The 21,504-nt window shown below is 45.4% G+C and overlaps 1 protein-coding gene across 2 annotated transcripts in view; it reads left to right on the plus strand.

Annotated features, from left to right (window-relative positions):
* The window catches only part of LOC106572427 (CREB-regulated transcription coactivator 3), a 35,175-nt gene extending 14,145 nt beyond the window's left edge, over positions 1-21,030 (plus strand). Inside the window, exons 3-7 of one of the 2 annotated variants that reach the window (XM_082957895.1) lie at positions 4,726-4,991; positions 10,457-10,651; positions 13,204-13,353; positions 13,844-14,060; positions 16,090-21,030. In XM_082957895.1, coding sequence (XP_082814021.1) covers positions 4,726-4,991; positions 10,457-10,651; positions 13,204-13,353; positions 13,844-14,060; positions 16,090-16,301 — 1,040 coding nt within the window. In that variant the 3' untranslated portion in view covers positions 16,302-21,030. The remainder of the gene's footprint in view (positions 1-4,725; positions 4,992-10,456; positions 10,652-13,203; positions 13,354-13,843; positions 14,061-16,089) is intronic. The other variant, XM_082957896.1, reaches the window with a different exon arrangement.
* Positions 21,031-21,504: the final 474 nt, after the last annotated feature.

Below are 21,504 nucleotides of genomic sequence, written 5' to 3' on the forward strand. Positions count from 1 at the left end.
CTGTTCTTTTGAGGAACAACGTAATTTGGCTGTGATCAGACAGAGGTGTTAGTGGCTTGACAGTGAATGAGCTGAGAGAGAAAGGGTCCATGTCTGTGATCATATAGTCTACTGTACTGTGTCCAAGAGGTGAGCAGTAGGTGAATCTCCCCAAAGAGTCCCCCCGTAACCTACCATTGACAAAGTACAGACCTAGACTTCTACAGAGCTGCAAAAGATCCCTTCCGTTTTTGTTGATGGTGCTGTCACTGTTGTTTCTATGGGGGAGATTAAGACAGTTAGAAAGAGTATGGCCTGTAATAAAGCTGTCACCTCGTGTGCTCGTTAGATCAGGTAGTGTTCCTGTGCACGCATTTGTGTCCCCACAGATGAGCACATTTCCCTGGGCCTGGAAATGGCACGTCTCTTCCTCAAGGGTGGGGAAGATCTCCTCTGAGTAATATGGGGATTCTGAGGGGGGGATATATACTGCGCAAAGGAACACATCTTTTTCTGTCAGTACAAGTTATTTTTTTAGTTTTAACCAAATGTGATATTTACCAATTTTGAGGGGATCTATTAGATTTTGTAGTTCGGATTTGTACCAAATGATCAACCCTCCAGAGTCTCTGCCTCTATTGACAGAGCTGTGTTTTTGTGATGGCACAATGACCTCTCTGTAGCCTGTGGGACAGTGAGTGACAATGTCACTCCAGTGCTAAACTCTTCAGTCCAAAGGTTGATGAGTTTAGGCCCTGAATGTTCCACATGCTAACTGATAGCGATTTCATGTTGCAAAAAGAAAGAATAGCAGTCAGAAATACAGTAACTACTAACTAATAAGTTGTTAAGAGAGAGATAAACAGGATATCAGCTAACATTTTTTCTGTTATATATATATAACAGAAAAAATGTTAGCTGATATCCTGTTTATCTCTCTCTTAACAACTTATTAGTTAGTAGTTACTGTATTTCTGACTGCTATTCTTTCTTTTTGCAACATGAAATCGCTATCAGTTAGCATGTGGAACATTCAGGGCCTAAACTCATCAACCTTTATATATATATATATATATTCCTATTCATTGAACAAGTAAATTCTAGTACAATAGGTGTGTGTGTGTAGTGCAGATGTATTGGAGGAGCTGTTTAATCTCACTTAATCCTACAGGGTTCTCCTGTCCTCTGACGACCTCTGCGTAGCTGCGCTGGTCCTGCTGTTGGGCCCTGTGGAGTGGGGGAGGGCCAGTTCTGGGTCGTGGGGCTTCCTCTCTGGTCTGGTGAAGGTGGTGGTCTGGTGTGGGGTAGTAGGCTGGGCCCGGTCCGGTCTGGCTAAGCCGATGGAAGTGGTGATGCTCTGGTGGTGGGTGGGGCCTGTGGGGTGCGCTGGGTCTGGTGGGGCGTTGAGGGGGCCTGGGGCTCCTTGGTGGTGCAGTGGTCTGGTAGGGGTCTCTGGGTGCTCCTCTGTCCAGTGCGGCATGGGGTGTTTGTCTACCAAGTGCCACGTCCTTTAGAGACTTGGCAAACATCCCTACTGTCTGCTTCCTCAGGTGGGAGTGGTCATGCAGATGCTCTGGGGTGATTGTTGGGTGGTGAGCAACGTGCACGTTCGGGAGTAGGCCACACCCTCTGGTGATGTCAGCGTTGACTTTCTGAATGGTACGGGGATGAAAGTCTTTGCGGGGCAGCAGAGTGGAGATGGTGATGTGGGAGTTGGGGAACCACTCAGAGGCCCTCTCTGCTACTCTGTTGACCAGGCTGCCTACTCTCTCTTGCGCCTCTCGCAGGTTGTTGGTGCCAGTGTGAAAAATGATGTGGCCTGGTGTGCCAAAGTCAGGCTGGGACAGGATGTGGAGTGCATCCTGTGTTTTTGGGCAGCATATTTTGCACACCTTGTGTTGGGGGAAGAGTTTATCTTCTTGGATGAATTTCCCATTTGAGTCAATGAGGATGGCCACCTCAGTGGGTTTTACCAGATTAGTGTGTTTACGGTCTGGGGCTGGAGTACACAGGGCCTGTGTACATGGAGGGGTATGTGGGGACCAGAGAGCTTCTCTCTGTAGTAGATGTCTCCATGTGAGCCTCCTTGTTGACTGGGGGTGTGGGTAAAGTGTTGTCAGTATGGGGGGGATTGTGGGTAAAGGTAGGTCAGTGGGGTTGTTAGGGGTGGTGAGGGGCTGCAGCTTCTCTCTAGGAGTCTCTACAGTCTGCTCTCTGTGCTGTAGCACCCTCTTGATGACAGACAACTCCTTTGCCATCTCCTCCTTTACCTGCACTAGCTCTCTCCTCATGGTGGCCTTTACTTCCTCAAGAGCTGTGGTAAGGCTCTCTCTCAGCTCCTGGACAGAGTTCTTCAGCTGGGTCCTGCACTGGTTGATCTAGTCCTGTAGAAGCTCTGTGTCTGGGCTGGTGGTGGTGTAGCTGGGGGGCTGCTCCTTCAGCTCAGTAACCCATACCTCTAACACAGCCAGCCTGTCTCTCAACAGGCTGATGGTAGTGTGGTCTTGGCTATGGTGGTTGTAGGCAGGCAGGGGGGAAGATAGCCCTGCTGTTGGGGTGCCTGAGGTGAGGGGAGAGGTTGGGTGCTGTCCTTTTCTTTTTTTGCTTTGTGCTATCTTCCTTAGGGTGGGGAAGTCCTGCACAAAGGAGTTGAGTGCAGCCTCACTGCCCTGGACCATGATAGTGCCGTTCTGATACATGTTTACAGTCAGAAACCTGTTTTCCTGGTCCTTATCGCTGTCCTCAAAAATGTGGATTTGTCTTCCCTTGCAGATGCCTTTCTTTGTGGTATAGCTGAATTGCCTGGTTACAGCTGTATGCCAGGCAGTAGTGTGGTCTGTGTAAAATAACAGGTTTGTAACAGTCCCGTTTTGTGAGCAATCGGCAAACAAAGTTTCTGGGTTCTCCCTCAGAATTCTGTGTTTAAAATTGATTCTCTTGAGTCTCTCAGTCGCTGCCGTTGCTGTCGCTGCTAGCGCTGCCTCAGCGGCCATGTTGCTATGGTTACCACCAGTAAACAGTTAGAGCTAGACGGTAAGCTAACTGATAGATTTGAATTTGGATAGCTACCACGATGAAGATTGGTCTTTTAACTCACTCTCTGTTAATATTTTCCTCCTGTGTTAATCTTCAGTTGTACAATTTGATTACCTATACATTTTTGCTAATTTAGTCGTGTCAATCTCGCTCTTAACAACCAAAAAGTTATAACAAGTCAGGAGCTGTTCTTCTGCATGACTTCTCTCTCTCTCTCTCTCTCTCTCTCTCTCTCTCTCTCTCTCCGACCAGCTCTCTCTCTGACCCTCTCTCTCTCGGACCCTCTCTCTCTCTCTCTCTCTCTCAAACTCTCTCTCTCTCTCAGGACCCTCTCTCTCTCAAACCCTCTCTCTCTCGGACCCTCTCTCTCTCGGAACCCTCTCTCTCTCGGAACCCTCTCTCTCTCGTACCCTCTCTCTCTCTCGTACCCTCTCTCTCTCTCGAACCCTCTCTCTCTCTCTCGGACCCTCTCTCTCTCTCTCTCGGGCCCTCTCTCTCTCTCTCTCCCCTCCCCCTCTCTCTCGGACCCTCTCTCTCTCTCTCTCTCGGACCCTCTCTCTCTCTCGGACCCTCTCTCTCTCTCTCTCTCGAACCCTCTCTCTCTCTCTCTCTCTCGTACCCTGTCTCTCTCTCTCTCTCTCTCTCTCTCTCTCTGACTGTCTCTCTCTCTCTCTCTCTCTGACCCTCTCTCTCTCTCTCCCTCTCTGATTGTTGGGATATTAACAAATGGGGTCCTGTGTGTGTATCTGGGTGGGGATTGGAAAACCGAATGCATATATAACGTTCACATTCTCTTGCATCTCCTTTTACCCAAGCAGCACTGTTCTCTGCTCCTTGCAGTTCATTTCAAACCAATGATGCTTACCTTTATTTAATCAGGCAATCTGCAGTTCAAACGATAACAAAGCGTCACCCTGACACTTTTTTTGTTTAAACAGCTAGTGTTGGGGCTGGATGAGTGTAACCACTCAAATTCAGAGAGCGCTATGGATGCAAGGACTGAACATCCATGATCTCAAAATGATGCTATACAGTGCTTGTTTTCAGTTAATTTGTTTACAAACAATGTTGTAAAATAAGCTTATATTTGGGGTTTTGATGGGGTTAGACAGCTCATGAGGCATTTATAATTTGCAGTATATTCTTCAAGAATCAATGGCTATATATTATTAAAAGTCCAAACCTTGATGTAGTAATTGCAGATTGCCACTTTAATAAACATAATGAGTTTATTGGCATGATGAAATGCATTTGCACATAGTGCTAATGCAAACCATTCAGAAATGGAAGCAATCACAAAAATAAGTACATTTTTTTAGAATCAATTCTTCCTCTGATGAATCAGTGTGTGGAGATCTTTGTATTTAATACAACGTGTGTGTGTGTGTGTAAGGTACCCTAGCGGTTAAGAGCATTGGGCTAGTAACCGAAAGTTGCTAGGTGAAACTAGGTGAAAAATCTGTCTGTGCCCTTGAGCAAGACACTTAACCCTAATTGCTCCTGTAAGTCTCTTTGCTAAATGACTACTGTGTGTGTGTAGGCACACCTGATAACAATGCTGCATACTACTGATACATGACCTGGTGCAGAGGAGGGACATTAGGAAATGTCCCACACTCTTGGGGAATTAAATCCTCCAAACTGTTAATAATAGTCTGTGGTCTGAATGTGTGACTCAAAAGCCTTCTGTCCCTCCCTTCTTTCTTCCAGGTCTCTCGTCCTCTCTGAGCAATCCTTCCATCCAGAACTCTCTCCAAAACTCCCAGCTGCACTCGTCCCTCAGCAATCCCTCCATCCACTCGTCCCTCCGTCTGACGTCCCTCTCCAACCCTCCGCAGGGAGCCATGAGCAGCTCGCCTCGCCGCCGCCCGGCTCCCATCAGCCCCCTCACTCTGTCACCCGGCACCGAGCAACGGCGGGGGCTTTCTAAGCAGCTGTCTCCCACAATGTCGCCCTCACTGTCCCCCATCACACAGGTACACACACACATAAACTCAGGGGGGGAAAAAAAGAAACGTCCTCTCACTGTCAACTGCGTTTATTTTCAGCAAACTTAACATGTGTAAATATTTGTATGAACATAACAAGATTCAACAACTGAGACATAAACTGAACAAGTTCCACAGACATGTGCTAACAGAAATGGAATAATGTGTCCCTGAACAAAGGGGGGGTCAAAATCAAAAGTTAGTCAGTATCTGGTGTGGCCACCAGCTAGCTGCATTAAGTACTGCAGTGCATCAGGTACTGCAGCAGGTCCAGCGACGGTGGGTTTGTGCCCATAGGCGACGTTGTTGCCGGTGATGTCTGGTGAGGACCTGCCTTACAATAGGCCTATAAGCTTTAAGTCCAGCCTCTCTCAGCCTATTGCAGACAGTGAGCACTGATGGAGGGATTGTGTGTTCCTGGTGTAACTCGGGCAGTTGTTGCCATCCTGTACCTGTCCCGCAGGTGTGATGTTCAGATGTACCGATCCTGTGCAGGTGTTGTTACAGGTGGTCTGCCACTGCGAGGACGATCAGCTGTCCAGCCTGTCTCCCTGTAGCGCTGTCTTAGGCGTCTCGCAGTATGGACATTGTAATTTATTGCCCTGGCCACATCTGCAGTCCTCATGCCTCCTTGCAGCATGCCTAAGGCACGTTCACGCAGATAAGCAGGGACCCTGGGCATCTTTCTTTTGGTGTTTTTTAGAGTCAGTAGAAAGGCCTCTTTAGTGTCCTAAGTTTTCATTACTGTGACCTTAATTGCCTACTGTCTGTAAGCTGTTAGTGTCTTAACGACCGTTCCACAGGTGCATGTTCATTCATTGTTTATGGTTCATTGAACAAGCATGGGAACAGTATTTAAACCCTTTGCAATGAAGATCTGTAAAGTTATTTGGATTTTTACAAATTATCTTTGAAAGACAGGGTCCTGAAAAAGGGACGTTTACATTTTTTTCTGAGTTTAGTCATACTTACCTTCACAATACACAGACACACACACACCTCACTACTTACTTAGCTATACACACACCTCGCTGTCCCCGGTTAGACAGGCAAGCCAGCAACCGGATGGTTGCCAGTTCAAATCCCGGGTCTGACAGAAATAATCTGTCAGGAAGTGAGCTGGCAACTGGAGGGTTGCTGGTATCAAATCCTGCCGCTGTGCCATTAAGCAAGGCACTTAACCCCCGAAAACAACTGCTTCACGGGTGCCCAGTGTGGCAGCCCTCTGCTCAAATCACTCCAACCTGTATACAGTTGAAGTCAGAAGTTTACATACGCCAAATGCATTTAAACTCAGTTTTTCACAATTCCTGACATTTAATCCTAGTAAAAATTCCCTGTCTTAGGTCAGTTAGGATCACCAATTTATTTTAAGAATGTGAAATGTCAGAATAATAATAGAGAAAATGATTTATTTCAGCTTTTATTTCTTTCATCACATTCCCAGTGGGTCAGAAGTTTACATATGCTCAATTAGTATTTGGTAGCATTGCCTTTAAATTGTTTAACTTGGGTCAAACGTTTCGGGTAGCCTTCCACAAGCTTCCCACAATAAGTTGGGTGAATTTTCCTCCTGACAGAGCTGGTGTAACTGAGTCAGGTTTGTAGGCCTTGCTCGCACATGCCTTTTCAGTTCTGCCCACACATTTTCTATAGGATTGAGGTCAAGGCTTTGTGATGGCCCCTCCAATACCTTGACTTTGTTGTCCTTAAGCCATTTTGCCACAACTTTGGAAGTATGCTTGGGGTCATTGTCCATTTGGAAGACCCATTTGCCACCAAGCTTTAACTTCCTGACTGATGTCTTGAGATGTTGCTTCAATATATCCACATCATTTTCATCCTCATGATGCCATCTAGTTTGTGAAGTGCACCTGTCCCTCCTTCAGCAAAGCACCCCAACAACATGATGCTGCCACCCCCGTGCTTCACGGTTGGGATGGTGTTCTTCGGCTTGCAAGCGTCCCCCTTTTTCCTCCAAACACTAACGATGGTCATTATGGCCAAACAGTTCTATTTTTGTTTCATCAGACCAGAGGACATTTCTCCACAATGTAGGATCTTTGTCCCCATGTGCAGTTGCAAACCGTCTGGCTTTTTTATGGCGGTTTTGGAGCAGTGGCTTCTTCCTTGCTGAACGGCCTTTCAAGTTATATTGATATAGGACTTGTTTTACTGTGGATATAGATACCTTTGTACCTGTTTCCTCCAGCATCTTCACAAGGTCCTTTGCTGCTGTTCTGTGATTGATTTGCACTTTTCGCACCAAAGTACGTTCATCTCTAGGAGACAGAACGTGTCTCCTTCCTGAGCAGTATGACGGCTGCGTGGTCCCATGGTGTTCATACTTGCGTACTATTGTTTGTACAGATGAACGTGATACCTTCAGGCGTTTGGAAATTGCTCCCAAGGATGAACCAGACTTGTGGAGGTCTACAATTTTTTTCTGAGGTCTTGGCTGATTTCATTTGATTTTCCCATGATGTCAAGCAAAGAGGCACTGAGTTTGAAGGTAGGCCTTGAAATACATCCACAGGTACACCACCAATTGATTCAAATGATCTCATTTAGCCTATCAGAAGCTTCTAATGCCATGACATAATTTTCTGGAATTTTACAAGCTGTTTAAAGGCACAGTCAACTCAGTGTATGTAAACTTCTGACCCACTGGAATTGTGATACAGTGAATTATAAGTGAAATAATCTGTCTGTAAACAATTGTTGGAAAAATGGCTTGTGTCATGCACAAAGTAGATGTCCTAACCGACTTGCCAAAACTATAGTTTGTTAACAAGAGATTTGTGGAGTGGTTGAAAAACGAGTTTTAATGACTCCAACCTAAGTGTATATAAACTTCCAACTTCAACTGTATGCGGGTCTTTCGGAGGGGTTGGGTTAAAGCTGAAGTCTAATTTCGGTTCGACCTTGAATACAATTGATCTTAATCTGATTTTAAATCCGCAAGCTACATTTGTCCATTTTCATTCTATCAGTACGTGACGACTGAACTCCTCATCACAAATATTAAACCAAGGCTTCTTACTAAACTTTATAGAAAATTAATGTTAGCATGCTCATTCTTGCCTTCTTGGATGATTTTATACTAATTAACTTGTATATTAATGTGCTTAACTTGCAGTGCCTTGCAAAGGTATTCAGACACCTCGGATTTCTTCATGTTTTGTGTTAAAAGTGGGATTAAAATTGTACTTTTTTTGTCAACAATACACTCAAAATTATCTTATGTTTTTATTAATAAGTAATCAATTCTATAACAAATATAGTTGTTGCATATGTATTCAGCCCCTTCGTTTAGTAACGAATCAAATCACAAATAAAAAGTTACATGGACTCACTGAAATAATGGGGATTGACATGGTTTTTAAATGACTAACCCGTCCTCTCTCCCTCATTCATACAACATCTGTAAGGTCCCTCAGTCAAGTGTTGAATTTCAAGCACAGATTCAAGTACAAAGACCAGGGAGCTTTTCGAAAGACTCATAATAAAGGGCAGTGTGATTGGTAGATGGGTAACAATAACAAATCAGACATTGAATATCTCTTTAAGCATGGTCAAGTTAATAATTATGCTGTGGATTATTTATTAAACCACCAAGACACATCAAAGATACAGTCATTCTTCTGAACTGAGCCGCAGGACAGGAGTGAAACTGCTCAGGGATGTCACCATGAGGCCGTTGGTGATTTAAAACAGCTGCAGAGTTCAATGGCTGTGATGGGAGAGAACTAAGGATGGCTCAACAATATCGTAGTGACTCCATAATAATAACCTCAATGACAGTGAAAAGAAAAAACTCATATACAAGATATGCACTAAAGGCACTAAAATAAAACTGCAAAAATATATTGTCAAAGAAATACACTTTTTGGATTAAATGCAAAGCCTTATGTTTGGTGCAAATCCAACACATCACTGAGTAATTGCCTCCTTATTTTCAAGCATGGTGATTGCTGCATCATGGTATGGGTATGTTTGACATCGGCAAATGCTATGGAGTTTTTCAGGATAAAAAGAAACGGGATATGGCTAGGCAAAAATCCTAGCCATATCCTATCCTAGAGCAAAACCTGCTTCAGTCTGCTTTACACCAGACACTGGGAGAGGAATTCACCATTCAACAGGACAATAACCTACAACACAAAGCCAAATCTACACTGGAGTTGCCTACCAAGAACACAGTGAATGTTCCTAAGTAGCCTAGTTAGTTTTGATTTGAAATCTGCTTGAAATACTATGGCAAGACTTGAAAATTGCTGTCTAGCCATGACCCCCAACATCTTGACAGAGCTTGAAGAATTTAGAAAATAGTACGCAAATATTGTACAATCCAGATGTGCAAAACTCTTAGAGACTTACCCAAGAAGACTCACAGCTGAATACTTATGCAACATCTATTTTATTTATTACATTTTTGTTCATCTTAAATGTTAGAATTTTTCTTCCACTTTGACATTACAGTATGTTGTGTAAGTTGTTGACAAAAAATGACAAATCTTTTTTAATCCCACTTCGTAACACAATAAAATGTGAATAAATTATATTCTTAAAACCTGATTAGCATACTCATTGTTTGCCTAAGCATTTCCCAGTGGATATTAAACAAATTAAAGGAATAGTTAACGTATAGTAACTTATAGTAATGTAATTAACTTATATTAATTAACTTAAAACGCCTTTCCTACCACTATACTTGTCGTTCTTCGGTCTTTCATATTGTAGCTGCTCGCTGACAGCAACCAGCTGTCAGAGTTTGAGAGTAGCGTGCTAAACGGATTTCTTGCTGGCCAACAAGTAGGTGATATTAAGCTCCAACTGTGTGCATAACAGCATTCGATAAGATACACGAACTAGCAAACTAACAGCTTTGGGAATCAGGTTTATTTTTATTTATTTTTTTAATAAAAAACAAATAGATTTAAGTTTAAATTTAGATGGATTTATTTACATTTAAGAAGTGTTTTATTTATTAGTACATTTTATAGACTGCAGATGACCTTTATCATGATGCTTTCAGTCACCCAAGTGGACCATTGGCGTGGATAATTGACTAGCCCACATGGTGTCCAAATCCTCCATGGGCCAGTGAGAATGTCGAGCCCTTTCTTTCTGTAACCAGGAAAGACCCTTGAGGTTAGAAAGCCCTTGTTGGGAGGGAAACCTGGCAGCTTCATGTACAGTGTATTTTTGGGGAAAGTCCTCAGTGGTTTAAGGCTAACCTGATACGCAGCCAAATACTAGTGCATCTTTTGATTACTCTAATTGCATCCCTCCGTTCTCCTTTTCTTAAATCTGACATGACCCCCTCTCACTCTAACCCTCCCTCCCTCTCTCCCTCTAACCCTCCCTCCCACCCTCTCTCCCTCTAACCCTCCCTCCTACCCACCCGTCCTCCCTCTAATCCTCCCTCTTTCCTTTCGTCTTTTTTTCAGGGGGTTGCCTTGGACACCAGCAGCTTGCCAATGGAACCTCCCCCTCCCTACCCACTCTACCAACAGCTACACCAACAGTCCCAGCATTCAATGGGACAACAACAACAACGCCAGCAACAACGTCATCATCATCATCAACAGCAGCAGCAGCCAGTGTCCCCTCTACAGAACATCTCTCTGGACTTCAACTCTGGTGTAAGTGTTTGTGTGTTTGGATATGTCTGTGTTCTTAAGCCAAATGCATATCCAAAATCTGTTTAGAGAAGTGTACTACAGCCTAGATTAGTTGAAAAATCATCCCTTTGAACGGCGTATCCATTTAGGGAAACACTTGTATATGCAGATAGTATCTCTGAGTCTATGCCCCAATGTTGTATGTCTCATACACTTCTGTTGCTGGCCTAGTGTCTAATGTCAGAGACTGTTGGCGTGCTCTGATAAGGAGACAGGGATATTTTTCTGCTTCAGTACCACTCCACACACACACACACACACACACACACACACACACACAGCCACTAGACTCAACCATTTCCTGGAACCCAAATGTTATTTGTCTAACTCTGTAGTCTGTGGTTGATAAACACCAAATTCGTGGAAGGAAGGAAGCAGACCCAAATTCTAAAGAACTAAAAACATCCTTGGTTGCATCACAAATGGAATCCTATTCCCTACACAGTGCACTACTTCTAACCAGAGCCTTATGGGTAGGGTTCAAAAGAAATGCACTACATGGTAGCGGTGCTCTATTAGAGCGATTTGTCGGCAGTTAAATGTAACTAACTTGGTAAATCACTGCATTAAACCTGGTAACTAAACTCTCAGAGCACTGTCCACTCTGTCGTCTCCTAATTCATCTCTTCTATCTCTTCATCTGTCGTCTCCTAATTCATCTCTTCTATCTCTTCATCTGTCTCCTCCTAATTCATCTCTTCTATCTCTTCATCTGTCTCCTCCTAATTCATCTCTTCTATCTCTTCATCTGTCTCCTCCTAATTCATCTCTTCTATCTCTTCATCTGTCGTCTCCTAATTCATCTCTTCTATCTCTTCATCTGTCTCCTCCTAATTCATCTCTTCTATCTCTTCATCTGTCTCCTCCTAATTCATCTCTTCTATCTCTTCATCTGTCGTCTCCTAATTCATCTCTTCTATCTCTTCATCTGTCTCCTCCTAATCCACCTCTTCATCTGTCTCCTCCTACTCCACCTCTTCATCTGTCTCCTCCTACTCCACCTCTTCATCTGTCTTCTCCTAATCCACCTCTTCATCTGTCTCCTCCTACTCCACCTCTTCATCTGTCTCCACCTAATCCACCTCTTCATCTGTCTCCTCCTACTCCACCTCTTCATCTGTCTCCTCCTACTCCACCTCTTCATCTGTCTTCTCCTAATCCACCTCTTCATCTGTCTCCTCCTAATCCACCTCTCCATCTGTCTCCTCCTAATCCATCTCTCCATCTGTCTCCTCCTAATCCATCTCTCCATCTGTCTCCTCCTAATCCATCTCTCCATCTGTCTCCTCCTAATCCATCTCTCCATCTGTCTCCTCCTAATCCATCTCTCCATCTGTCTCCTCCTAATCCATCTCTCCATCTGTCTCCTCCTAATCCATCTCTCCATCTGTCTCCTCCTAATCCATCTCTCCATCTGTCTCCTCCTAATCCATCTCTCCATCTGTCTCCTCCTAATCCATCTCTCCATCTGTCTCCTCCTACTCCATCTCTCCATCTGTCTCCTCCTAATCCATCTCTCCATCTGTCTCCTCCTACTCCACCTCTTCATCTGTCGTCTCCTAATTCATCTCTTCTATCTCTTCATCTGTCTCCTCCTAATCCACCTCTTCATCTGTCTCCTCCTACTCCACCTCTTCATCTGTCTCCTCCTACTCCACCTCTTCATCTGTCTTCTCCTAATCCACCTCTTCATCTGTCTCCTCCTACTCCACCTCTTCATCTGTCTCCACCTAATCCACCTCTTCATCTGTCTCCTCCTACTCCACCTCTTCATCTGTCTCCTCCTACTCCACCTCTTCATCTGTCTTCTCCTAATCCACCTCTTCATCTGTCTCCTCCTACTCCACCTCTTCATCTGTCTCCACCTAATCCACCTCTCCATCTGTCTCCTCCTAATCCATCTCTCCATCTGTCTCCTCCTAATCCATCTCTCCATCTGTCTCCTCCTAATCCATCTCTCCATCTGTCTCCTCCTAATCCATCTCTCCATCTGTCTCCTCCTAATCCATCTCTCCATCTGTCTCCTCCTACTCCACCTCTTCATCTGTCGTCTCCTAATTCATCTCTTCTATCTCTTCATCTGTCTCCTCCTAATCCACCTCTTCATCTGTCTCCTCCTACTCCACCTCTTCATCTGTCTTCTCCTAATCCACCTCTTCATCTGTCTCCTCCTACTCCACCTCTTCATCTGTCTCCACCTAATCCACCTCTTCATCTGTCTCCTCCTACTCCACCTCTTCATCTGTCTCCTCCTACTCCACCTCTTCATCTGTCTTCTCCTAATCCACCTCTTCATCTGTCTCCTCCTACTCCACCTCTTCATCTGTCTCCACCTAATCCACCTCTCCATCTGTCTCCTCCTAATCCATCTCTCCATCTGTCTCCTCCTAATCCATCTCTCCATCTGTCTCCTCCTAATCCACCTCTCCATCTGTCTCCTCCTAATCCATCTCTCCATCTGTCTTCATCTGTCTCCACATTTCTCTCTCAATCTCTCCCTCTTCTTCCCACAGCATAACAACATGGCGGCGTTCTTCAATGACCCGTTCATGGACCCACAGTTCTCCAGTCGCCAGGCCAAGGCACTGTCCTACCAGGTAAACCACCAGGGAGAAGGCTCTAGAGAAGGATCCTCCGGAAAGGACTTCATTCCTTCATTCACAGTTAGTATCTGATTTTTTTTTTTAGTTCAGTGATGGGTTTAGGCCTGCCAAAGTGAATTAAAGGGATAGTTTACTCGAAAATTGCACAAATTGCATCAGCACTGTTTTTGCACTGTTCAGAAAGTGCTGCTTCTTGAAAACTTGACTGCTGACAAGCACAACATTTTGGCACTGTATTAACAGTGGACTAATGCGCAAAATACTAAATGATAGTTCTCAAACAATCTCTTTAAAATGTCTTAATTGATGGGTAGAAGTTTTAGGGGTGTAATTGTGGCGACCAGATATTTGTAGTTCTATGAAATATCATGTGCTGTGGAGTAGGGAACCAAGTCCGCACAAGAGTATGCTTGGTTTGGTCATTGGTTGGTCATTTGGAATGGTTGTGTTTGACCTTTGCCCCCCCCCCCCCCCCCCCCCCCATCACCACCATCTCTTTTCTCTCTCTCCCCTCCCCTCCCTCCTCTATCTCTTCCTGCCTCCTCTTCAGTTGGACCAGTTCAGCATGTTGGAGAGTGCCATGAGCCAAATTGCAGGGGGTTCGTGTTTCGACCCATCCTCGCCCTCTTCCTCGCCCCTATACTGCTCGCAGGCCGCCCTCATGGGCCTGGGTGGGAGCCATGGCAACTTGCAGGACCAGCTGCAGCAGATGAGACCCAACAACAACTACAACTGCAGTGGAGGGGTGCCCAATATTATACTGACTGGTAGGTGGAGGGGTGCCCAATGTCATACTGACTGGTAGGTGGAGGGGTGCCCAATGTCATACTGACTGGTAGGTGGAGGGGTGCCCAATATCATACTGACTGGTAGGTGGAGGGGTGCCCAATATCATACTGACTGGTAGGTGGAGGGGTGCCCAATGTCATACTGACTGGTAGGTGGAGGGGTGCCCAATATCATACTGACTGGTAGGCGGAGGGGTGCCCAATATCATACTGACTGGTAGGTGGAGGGGTGCCCAATGTCATACTGACTGGTAGGTGGAGGGGTGCCCAATATCATACTGACTGGTAGGTGGAGGGGTGCCCAATATCATACTGACTGGTAGGTGGAGGTGTGCCCAATGTCATACTGACTGGTAGGTGGAGGGGTGCCTAATATCATACCGACTGGTAGGTGGAGGGGTGCCCAATATCATACTGACTGGTAGGTGGAGGGGTGCCCAATGTCATACTGACTGGTAGGTGGAGGGGTGCCCAATATCATACTGACTGGTAGGTGGAGGGGTGCCCAATGTCATACTGACTGGTAGGTGGAGGGGTGCCCAATATCATACTGACTGGTAGGTGGAGGGGTGCCTAATGTCATACTGACTGGTAGGTGGAGGGGTGCCCAATATCATACTGACTGGTAGGTGGAGGGGTGCCCAATGTCATACTGACTGGTAGGTGGAGGGGTGCCCAATGTCATACTGACTGGTAGGTGGAGGGGTGCCCAATATCATACTGACTGGTAGGTGGAGGGGTGCCCAATGTCATACTGACTGGTAGGTGGAGGTGTGCCCAATGTCATACTGACTGGTAGGTGGAGGGGTGCCCAATATCATACCGACTGGTAGGTGGAGGGGTGCCCAATGTCATACTGACTGGTAGGTGGAGGGGTGCCCAATGTCATACCGACTGGTACGGTAGGTGGAGGGGTGCCCAATGTCATACCGACTGGTAGGTGGAGGGGTGCCCAATATCATACCGACTGGTACGGTAGGTGGAGGGGTGCCTAATATCATACCGACTGGTACGGTAGGTGGAGGGGTGCCCAATATCATACCGACTGGTACGGTAGGTGGAGGGGTGCCTAATATCATACAGACTGGTAGGTGGAGGGGTGCCCAGCATCATACAGACTGATACGGTAGGTGGAGGGGTGCCCAATATCATACAGACTGGTACGGTAGGTGGAGGGGTGCCCAGCATCATACCGACTGGTACGGTAGGTGGAGGGGTGCCCAGCATCATACCGACTGGTACGGTAGGTGGAGGGGTGCCCAGCATCATACCGACTGATACGGTAGGTGGAAGGGTGCCCAGCATCATACCGACTGGTACGGTAGGTGGAGGGGTGCCCAGCATCATACCGACTGATACGGTAGGTGGAGGGGTGCCCAGCATCATACCGACTGGTACGGTAGGTGGAAGGGTGCCCAGCATCATACCGACTGGTACGGTAGGTGGAGGGGTGCCCAGCGTCATACCGACTGGTACGGTAGGTGGAGGGGTGCCCAGCATCATACCGACTGGTACGGTAGGTGGAGGGGTGCCCAGCATCATACCGACTGGTACGGTAGGTGGAGGGGTGCCCAGCATCATACCGACTGGTACGGTAGGTGGAGGGGTGCCCAGCGTCATACCGACTGGTACGGTAGGTGGAGGGGTGCCCAGCGTCATACCGACTGGTACGGTAGGTGGAGGGGTGCCCAGCGTCATACCGACTGATACGGTAGGTGGAGGGGTGCCCAGCGTCATACCGACTGATACGGTAGGTGGAGGGGTGCCCAGCGTCATACCGACTGATACGGTAGGTGGAGGGGTGCCCAGCGTCATACCGACTGGTACGGTAGGTGGAGGGGTGCCCAGCGTCATACCGACTGGTAGACCAGGGAGTGTGTGTGTGGCTGTGAGGAGTGGAAGTTTCAATAACTTGAGTCACTAACTTCCTCTCTTTATCCCCTCTCTCCTGAACTTTCTCCCTTTTTCTCCCTGTCTCCCCTCCATCTCTTTCTACATCCCAACATAGATGACTCCAACCCCAATCATTCCAAGGACATCAGCAGTGCCATGTCGGCCGGCAACATGGCTGACTGTTTCGACTCGGAGGTGAGCTTCCCACTGGAGCATGAGCTGCGCATCGAGCCCTTGAGCCTGGACGGTCTGAACATGCTCAGTGACCCCGACATGGTGCTCTCTGACCCCTCGGTGGAGGACAGTTTCCGCAGCGACAGACTGTAATCGGGCACGCACACATACACACGCAGACTGTATTGGCCAGGTAGCGTGGGTTAAACCTGGTTAAACTTGAATGATCCCCACCTCCCTCACACACTCATGGCATGCATATCCAGCAGCATGCGTATGCTGTTTTTTAAGGCATTTACACAAACACACTATTTCAGAGGAATAGACTTGTGTACAATCACTGTTTACATGGGCTTCACATGTAAATGCCACACACACGCTCATACCTACGTTGTGCATAGTCATTTGGAACGGATGGACTGATGTACCATTGATTGATATTCTTTTTTTTTTTTTTTACCAACATTACATCAGCACTGAGCATTACTATAACGTTACTATAACGTTCCTATAGTGTTCCTCCACCTATATACAGTTGAAGTTGGAAGTTTACATACACTTAGGTTGGAGTCATTAAAACTCATTTTTCAACCACTCCACAAATCTCTTGTTAACAAACTATAGTTTTGGCAAGTCGGTAAGGACATCGACTTTGTGCATGACACAAGTAATTTTTCCAACAATTGTTTACAGACAGATTATTTCACTTATAATTCACTGTATCACAATTCCAGTGGGTCAGAAGTTTACATACACTAAGTTGACTGTGCCTTTAAACAGCTTGTAAAATTCCAGAAAATGATGTCATGGCTTTAGAAGCTTCTGATAGGCTAAATGAGATCATTTGAATCAATTGGTGGTGTACCTGTGGATGTATTTCAAGGCCTACCTTCAAACTCAGTGCCTCTTTGCTTGACATCATGGGAAAATCAAAATAAATCAGCCAAGACCTCAGAAAAGACCTCCACAAGTCTGGTTCATCTTTGGAGCAATTTTTAAATGCCTGAAGGTACCACGTTCATCTGTACAAACAATAGTACGCAAGTATAAACACCATGGGACCACGCCGCCGTCATACCGCTCAGGAAGGAGACACGTTCTGTCTCCTAGAGATGAACGTACTTTGGTGCGAAAAGTGCAAATCAATCCCAGAACAGCAGCAAAGGACCTTGTGAAGATGCTGGAGGAAACAGGTACAAAAGTATCTATATCCACAGTAAAAACGAGTCCTAAATCGACAACCTGAAAGGCCGTTCAGCAAGGAAGAAGCTACTGCTCCAAAACCGCCATAAAAAAGCCAGACGACGGTTTGCAACTGCACATGGGGACAAAGATCGTACTTTTTGGAGTAATGTCCTCTGGTCTGATGAAACAAAAATAGAACTGTTAGGCCATAATGACCATCGTTATGTTTGGAGGAAAAAGGGGGAGGCTTGCAAGCCGAAGAACCACATCCCAACCGTGAAGCACGGGGGTGGCAGCATCATGTTGTGGGGGTGCTTTGCTGCAGAAGGGACAGGTGCACTTCACAAACTAGATGGCATCATGAGGCAGGAAAATTATGTTGGTATAATGAAGCAACATCTCAAGACATCAGTCAGGAAGTTAAAGCTTGGTCGCAAATGGGTCTTCCAAATGGACAATGACCCCAAGCATACTTCCAAAGTTGTGGCAAAATGGCTTAAGGACAACAAAGTCAAGGTATTGGAGTGGCCATCACAAAGCCTTGACCTCAATCCTATAGAAAATGTGTGGGCAGAACTGAAGAAGCGTGTGCGAGCAAGGAGGCCTACAAACCCGACTCAGTTACACCAGCTCTGTCAGGAGGAATGGGCCAAAATTCACCCAACTTATTGTGGGAAGCTTGTGGAAGGCTACCCAAAACATTTGACCCAAGTTAAGCAATTTAAAGGCAATGCTACCAAATACTAATTGAGTGCATGTAAACTTCTGACCCACTGGGAATGTGATGAAAGAAATAAAAGCTGAAATACATCATTCTCTCTATTATTATTCTGACATTTCACATTGTTAAAATAAAGTGGTGATCCTAACTGACCTAAGACAGGGAATATTTATTAGGATTAAATGTCAGGAATTGTGAAAAACGGGAGTTTAAATGTATTTGGCTAAGGTGTATGTAAACTTCCGACTTCAACTGTATATTAGCTGTGCAGTGTCTAGTCCTTCAGCTCAAAGACCGCTGGCCCCCCCACCAGCCTTCCTCTGCCCAGTTGCTGCCACAGCCTCACACCAGCACACACACAGCCATCTGACTCTGCCACAGGGCCCTTACTGACTGCCACAGACTGAGAGGGCAGCAGGTGTCTTCAACAGAGAGGGTGGCTGCAGGACAATCCGTACTCATTGACAGTGCTTAGTGCTTGGATCCTGATCCTTCATGGGTTGTCCTCCTCACTGCCACATTTGCTCCAGAAGTTCTGGACCAGAGCTGGTCAAATCTGAGCAAGACAATTGGATTATGTTCCAGAGCAAAAGGAACTGTTCTAGAACAGGAGTTTTGCTCTGGAACCTTTTGGAGCCCATGTACTAGAACAGGACATGTATTTTGGAGCTAGAGGAGCACATGTTCTAGAACACAACATGTATTATAGAAATACATGTTCTAGAACAGGACACATTGTGGAACAGGTGGAGACTACGTTCTAGAACAGGACACATTCTCAAGCAGGAACATCTCACGTTCTAAAACATGGGGATGCTGTTTCCTAGAACAGCAGCTGATGTTCTTGGACCCTGAGAGGGTCTGCTCGGGGGTTCTGGCTGTCTCCAGTTCATACCGCTCCACTCAATCTGTGCTCAAACAGCACTGCAGACATGACAACACCCATCACCAAGACACATTGGTTACACAACGCCATAGGAACACCCTTGCCAGGGCAACCCACGTCATGGTAACTGCCCGATCGCCATGCTGAGCAGCACCGGGAGAGTTTACACACAACAACGGACGTTCCCCCCCGGCAACATGCAACTCTGAGGAATTTGCACCTGGTGTTTGAGGCAGAGCCAGCACTGGTACCGTTCTACTACTATGCTAATACCTTGTTAGCACTGTGCTGGTATGGTTCTAGTACAATGACACCAGTACATCCCCTGACAGCCATGTTCCCCTCTGTGACCCGGCCCAATGACAGCCCTCTACGTGGCCGTACACCCAAACTAACAATCATGGTAGAAATGAAGAGGAGAGATCGATCTGTCTATCATTCTGCACAGAGCATTATTTTTCAATGTCTTTGCTATATACAGTCCTGGTATATTTTTCTGTAAAAAGTGTTTGCCACATATATAATATGCCTCGCTTTAAGTGCAGTCTGACTAGAATGTATTTTTCAAACGAGACAAAAAGGGCAAACTGTTTACAAGGATAAGATTTTAGTATGTACAATTATACTTAATATAAGGATACGTTTGAATTTGACATTTTCGTATAATTGTAAAAGATAAATTGTGTGTGTGTGTATGTATGTATGTATGTATGTATGTATGTATGTATGTGTATACATGTATGTATGTGTGTGTATGTATGTATGTATGTGTGTGTATGTATATATATACACGTGTGTGTGTGTGTGTGTGTGTGTGTGTGTGTGTGTGTGTGTGTGTGTGTGTGTGTGTGTGTGTGTGTGTGTGTGTGTGTGTGTGTGTGTGTGTGTGTGTGTGTGTGTGTGTGTGTGTGTGTGTGTGTGTGTGTGTGTGTGTATACATAACTCCCCTACCACCGTCTTTTGGACTCAAATGGACTGAACCGCAGGCCGACTGTGGTTTCTCCCTGCCTCTGGATACGGATATGCAGAACTCTCACCACACGGGGATCTCAGAGACAACCTAGACCATTAAAGAGGAAGTTTATTTTTTACTTGTTTATCTACTACTTTACATCTATATCCATTAATACTCTTTATTACATGTTTTGTAATGCAGCTCGTGTTGAAGTATTTGTGAGTTATGAACCTTGGGACACCGTAGGGAGGCTACAGCCAGTAGTTTACTGTGGATGGTTTACTTACTCGAAAGTCTGTTCCGATTGACTTACATACAGTAGCCAGACCCTTCCATGAACCCACTCGCCGCTACAGCAATGACCCCTAACATGGTTGAAAGTTTAAAGGTCAAAATTATGTAACGATTGACAGCAGCCTGTAACAGTAACACTGTGGACAGGGAACACATTTAACATTGCCTTGTGTGACATTTTTGCACTAAGCTTTTCCCATTCTATAGATTTAAATGTATGGCAATGTGATATTTTTACTGCTACATTTGATCTATTTTTATGTGACAGAAAACCCAAAGATATACTTGCTGAAGCCATAGTGTAGAAATGCAGATACAACTTCAGGTGGTGGATTGTTTCATTTGCACAGAAAGATGATGTGTATAATGATTTGCAGTGTTTCAAAGAGATTCAGCATGACTATTGAACACAAGTCATGCTAACCCTTTTCTAAGAGATTTCCAATATGTTGAATGACAGAACTAGCATTGGAACCTATATGCTCAAGTTCTGCCAATGGTCTTTTTTCTTTTGTAGTATGCATGCATATTCACTTTGAAAGTGAATGACAGTTATTGCAGTATCATCACGGCCCATATATATTCATGCAGCGTCTCAGAGTAGGAGTAATGATTTGGGATCAATTTAGCCTTTTAGATCACAATGGATGAGATTACATGGACAGGGAGGACCCACCACTAGCTCTGTCTAGTTAGTCCTCTCTCTCACCGGCTATGCATGTGTGTTTTACGGCAAGGTCGAATGATGCGCTTAATCAATGCAACCTGTTGAACAGGTAAACACGTTAATGTTATGCAAGTGCTTTTTTTATACAATAAAGATTGCGATTCCCTTTCACGAGATTTTGTACTGTTTGTGTAATACTGAGCAAGAGCAATGTTACATGTGTTCAATGTCCACAGCCAATACATAAGGGAGGGAGGAGATATAGCTCCTGTGCTTTTTGATTGACAAGTAAGAGGAAGGGATTGGACGTATCTGTGTCCATATATGGGCATTTCCCAAACAGGCACAGCGACAGACATTTTGATTTGTCATCTTGCATTAGTTTTCACGCCATCCACCCGACTGTTTTGTAGTTGGTACAGTAACTGCAGTGTTGTATTTTAATTTAGTTTGTGTTTTTTAGTCACTGTCGCAGAGTAGTTGCAACTGTGCGCAAAATTGGAGCATGGTGTGTGAGTACTGACGTCCTTTCTGGTCTCATAAAATGTTTAAAGAACTTAAACCATGACATAGTCAGTGGTCCAGTTGGGGATTTGGCTTTACCAGATTGTTTATATAACTGACCGTTTTCTATTAAATGTCCACTAT

Source organism: Salmo salar, chromosome 11 (genome assembly GCF_965601325.2).
Source record: "Salmo salar chromosome 11, fSalSal1, whole genome shotgun sequence".
Lineage (NCBI taxonomy): Eukaryota > Metazoa > Chordata > Actinopteri > Salmoniformes > Salmonidae > Salmo > Salmo salar.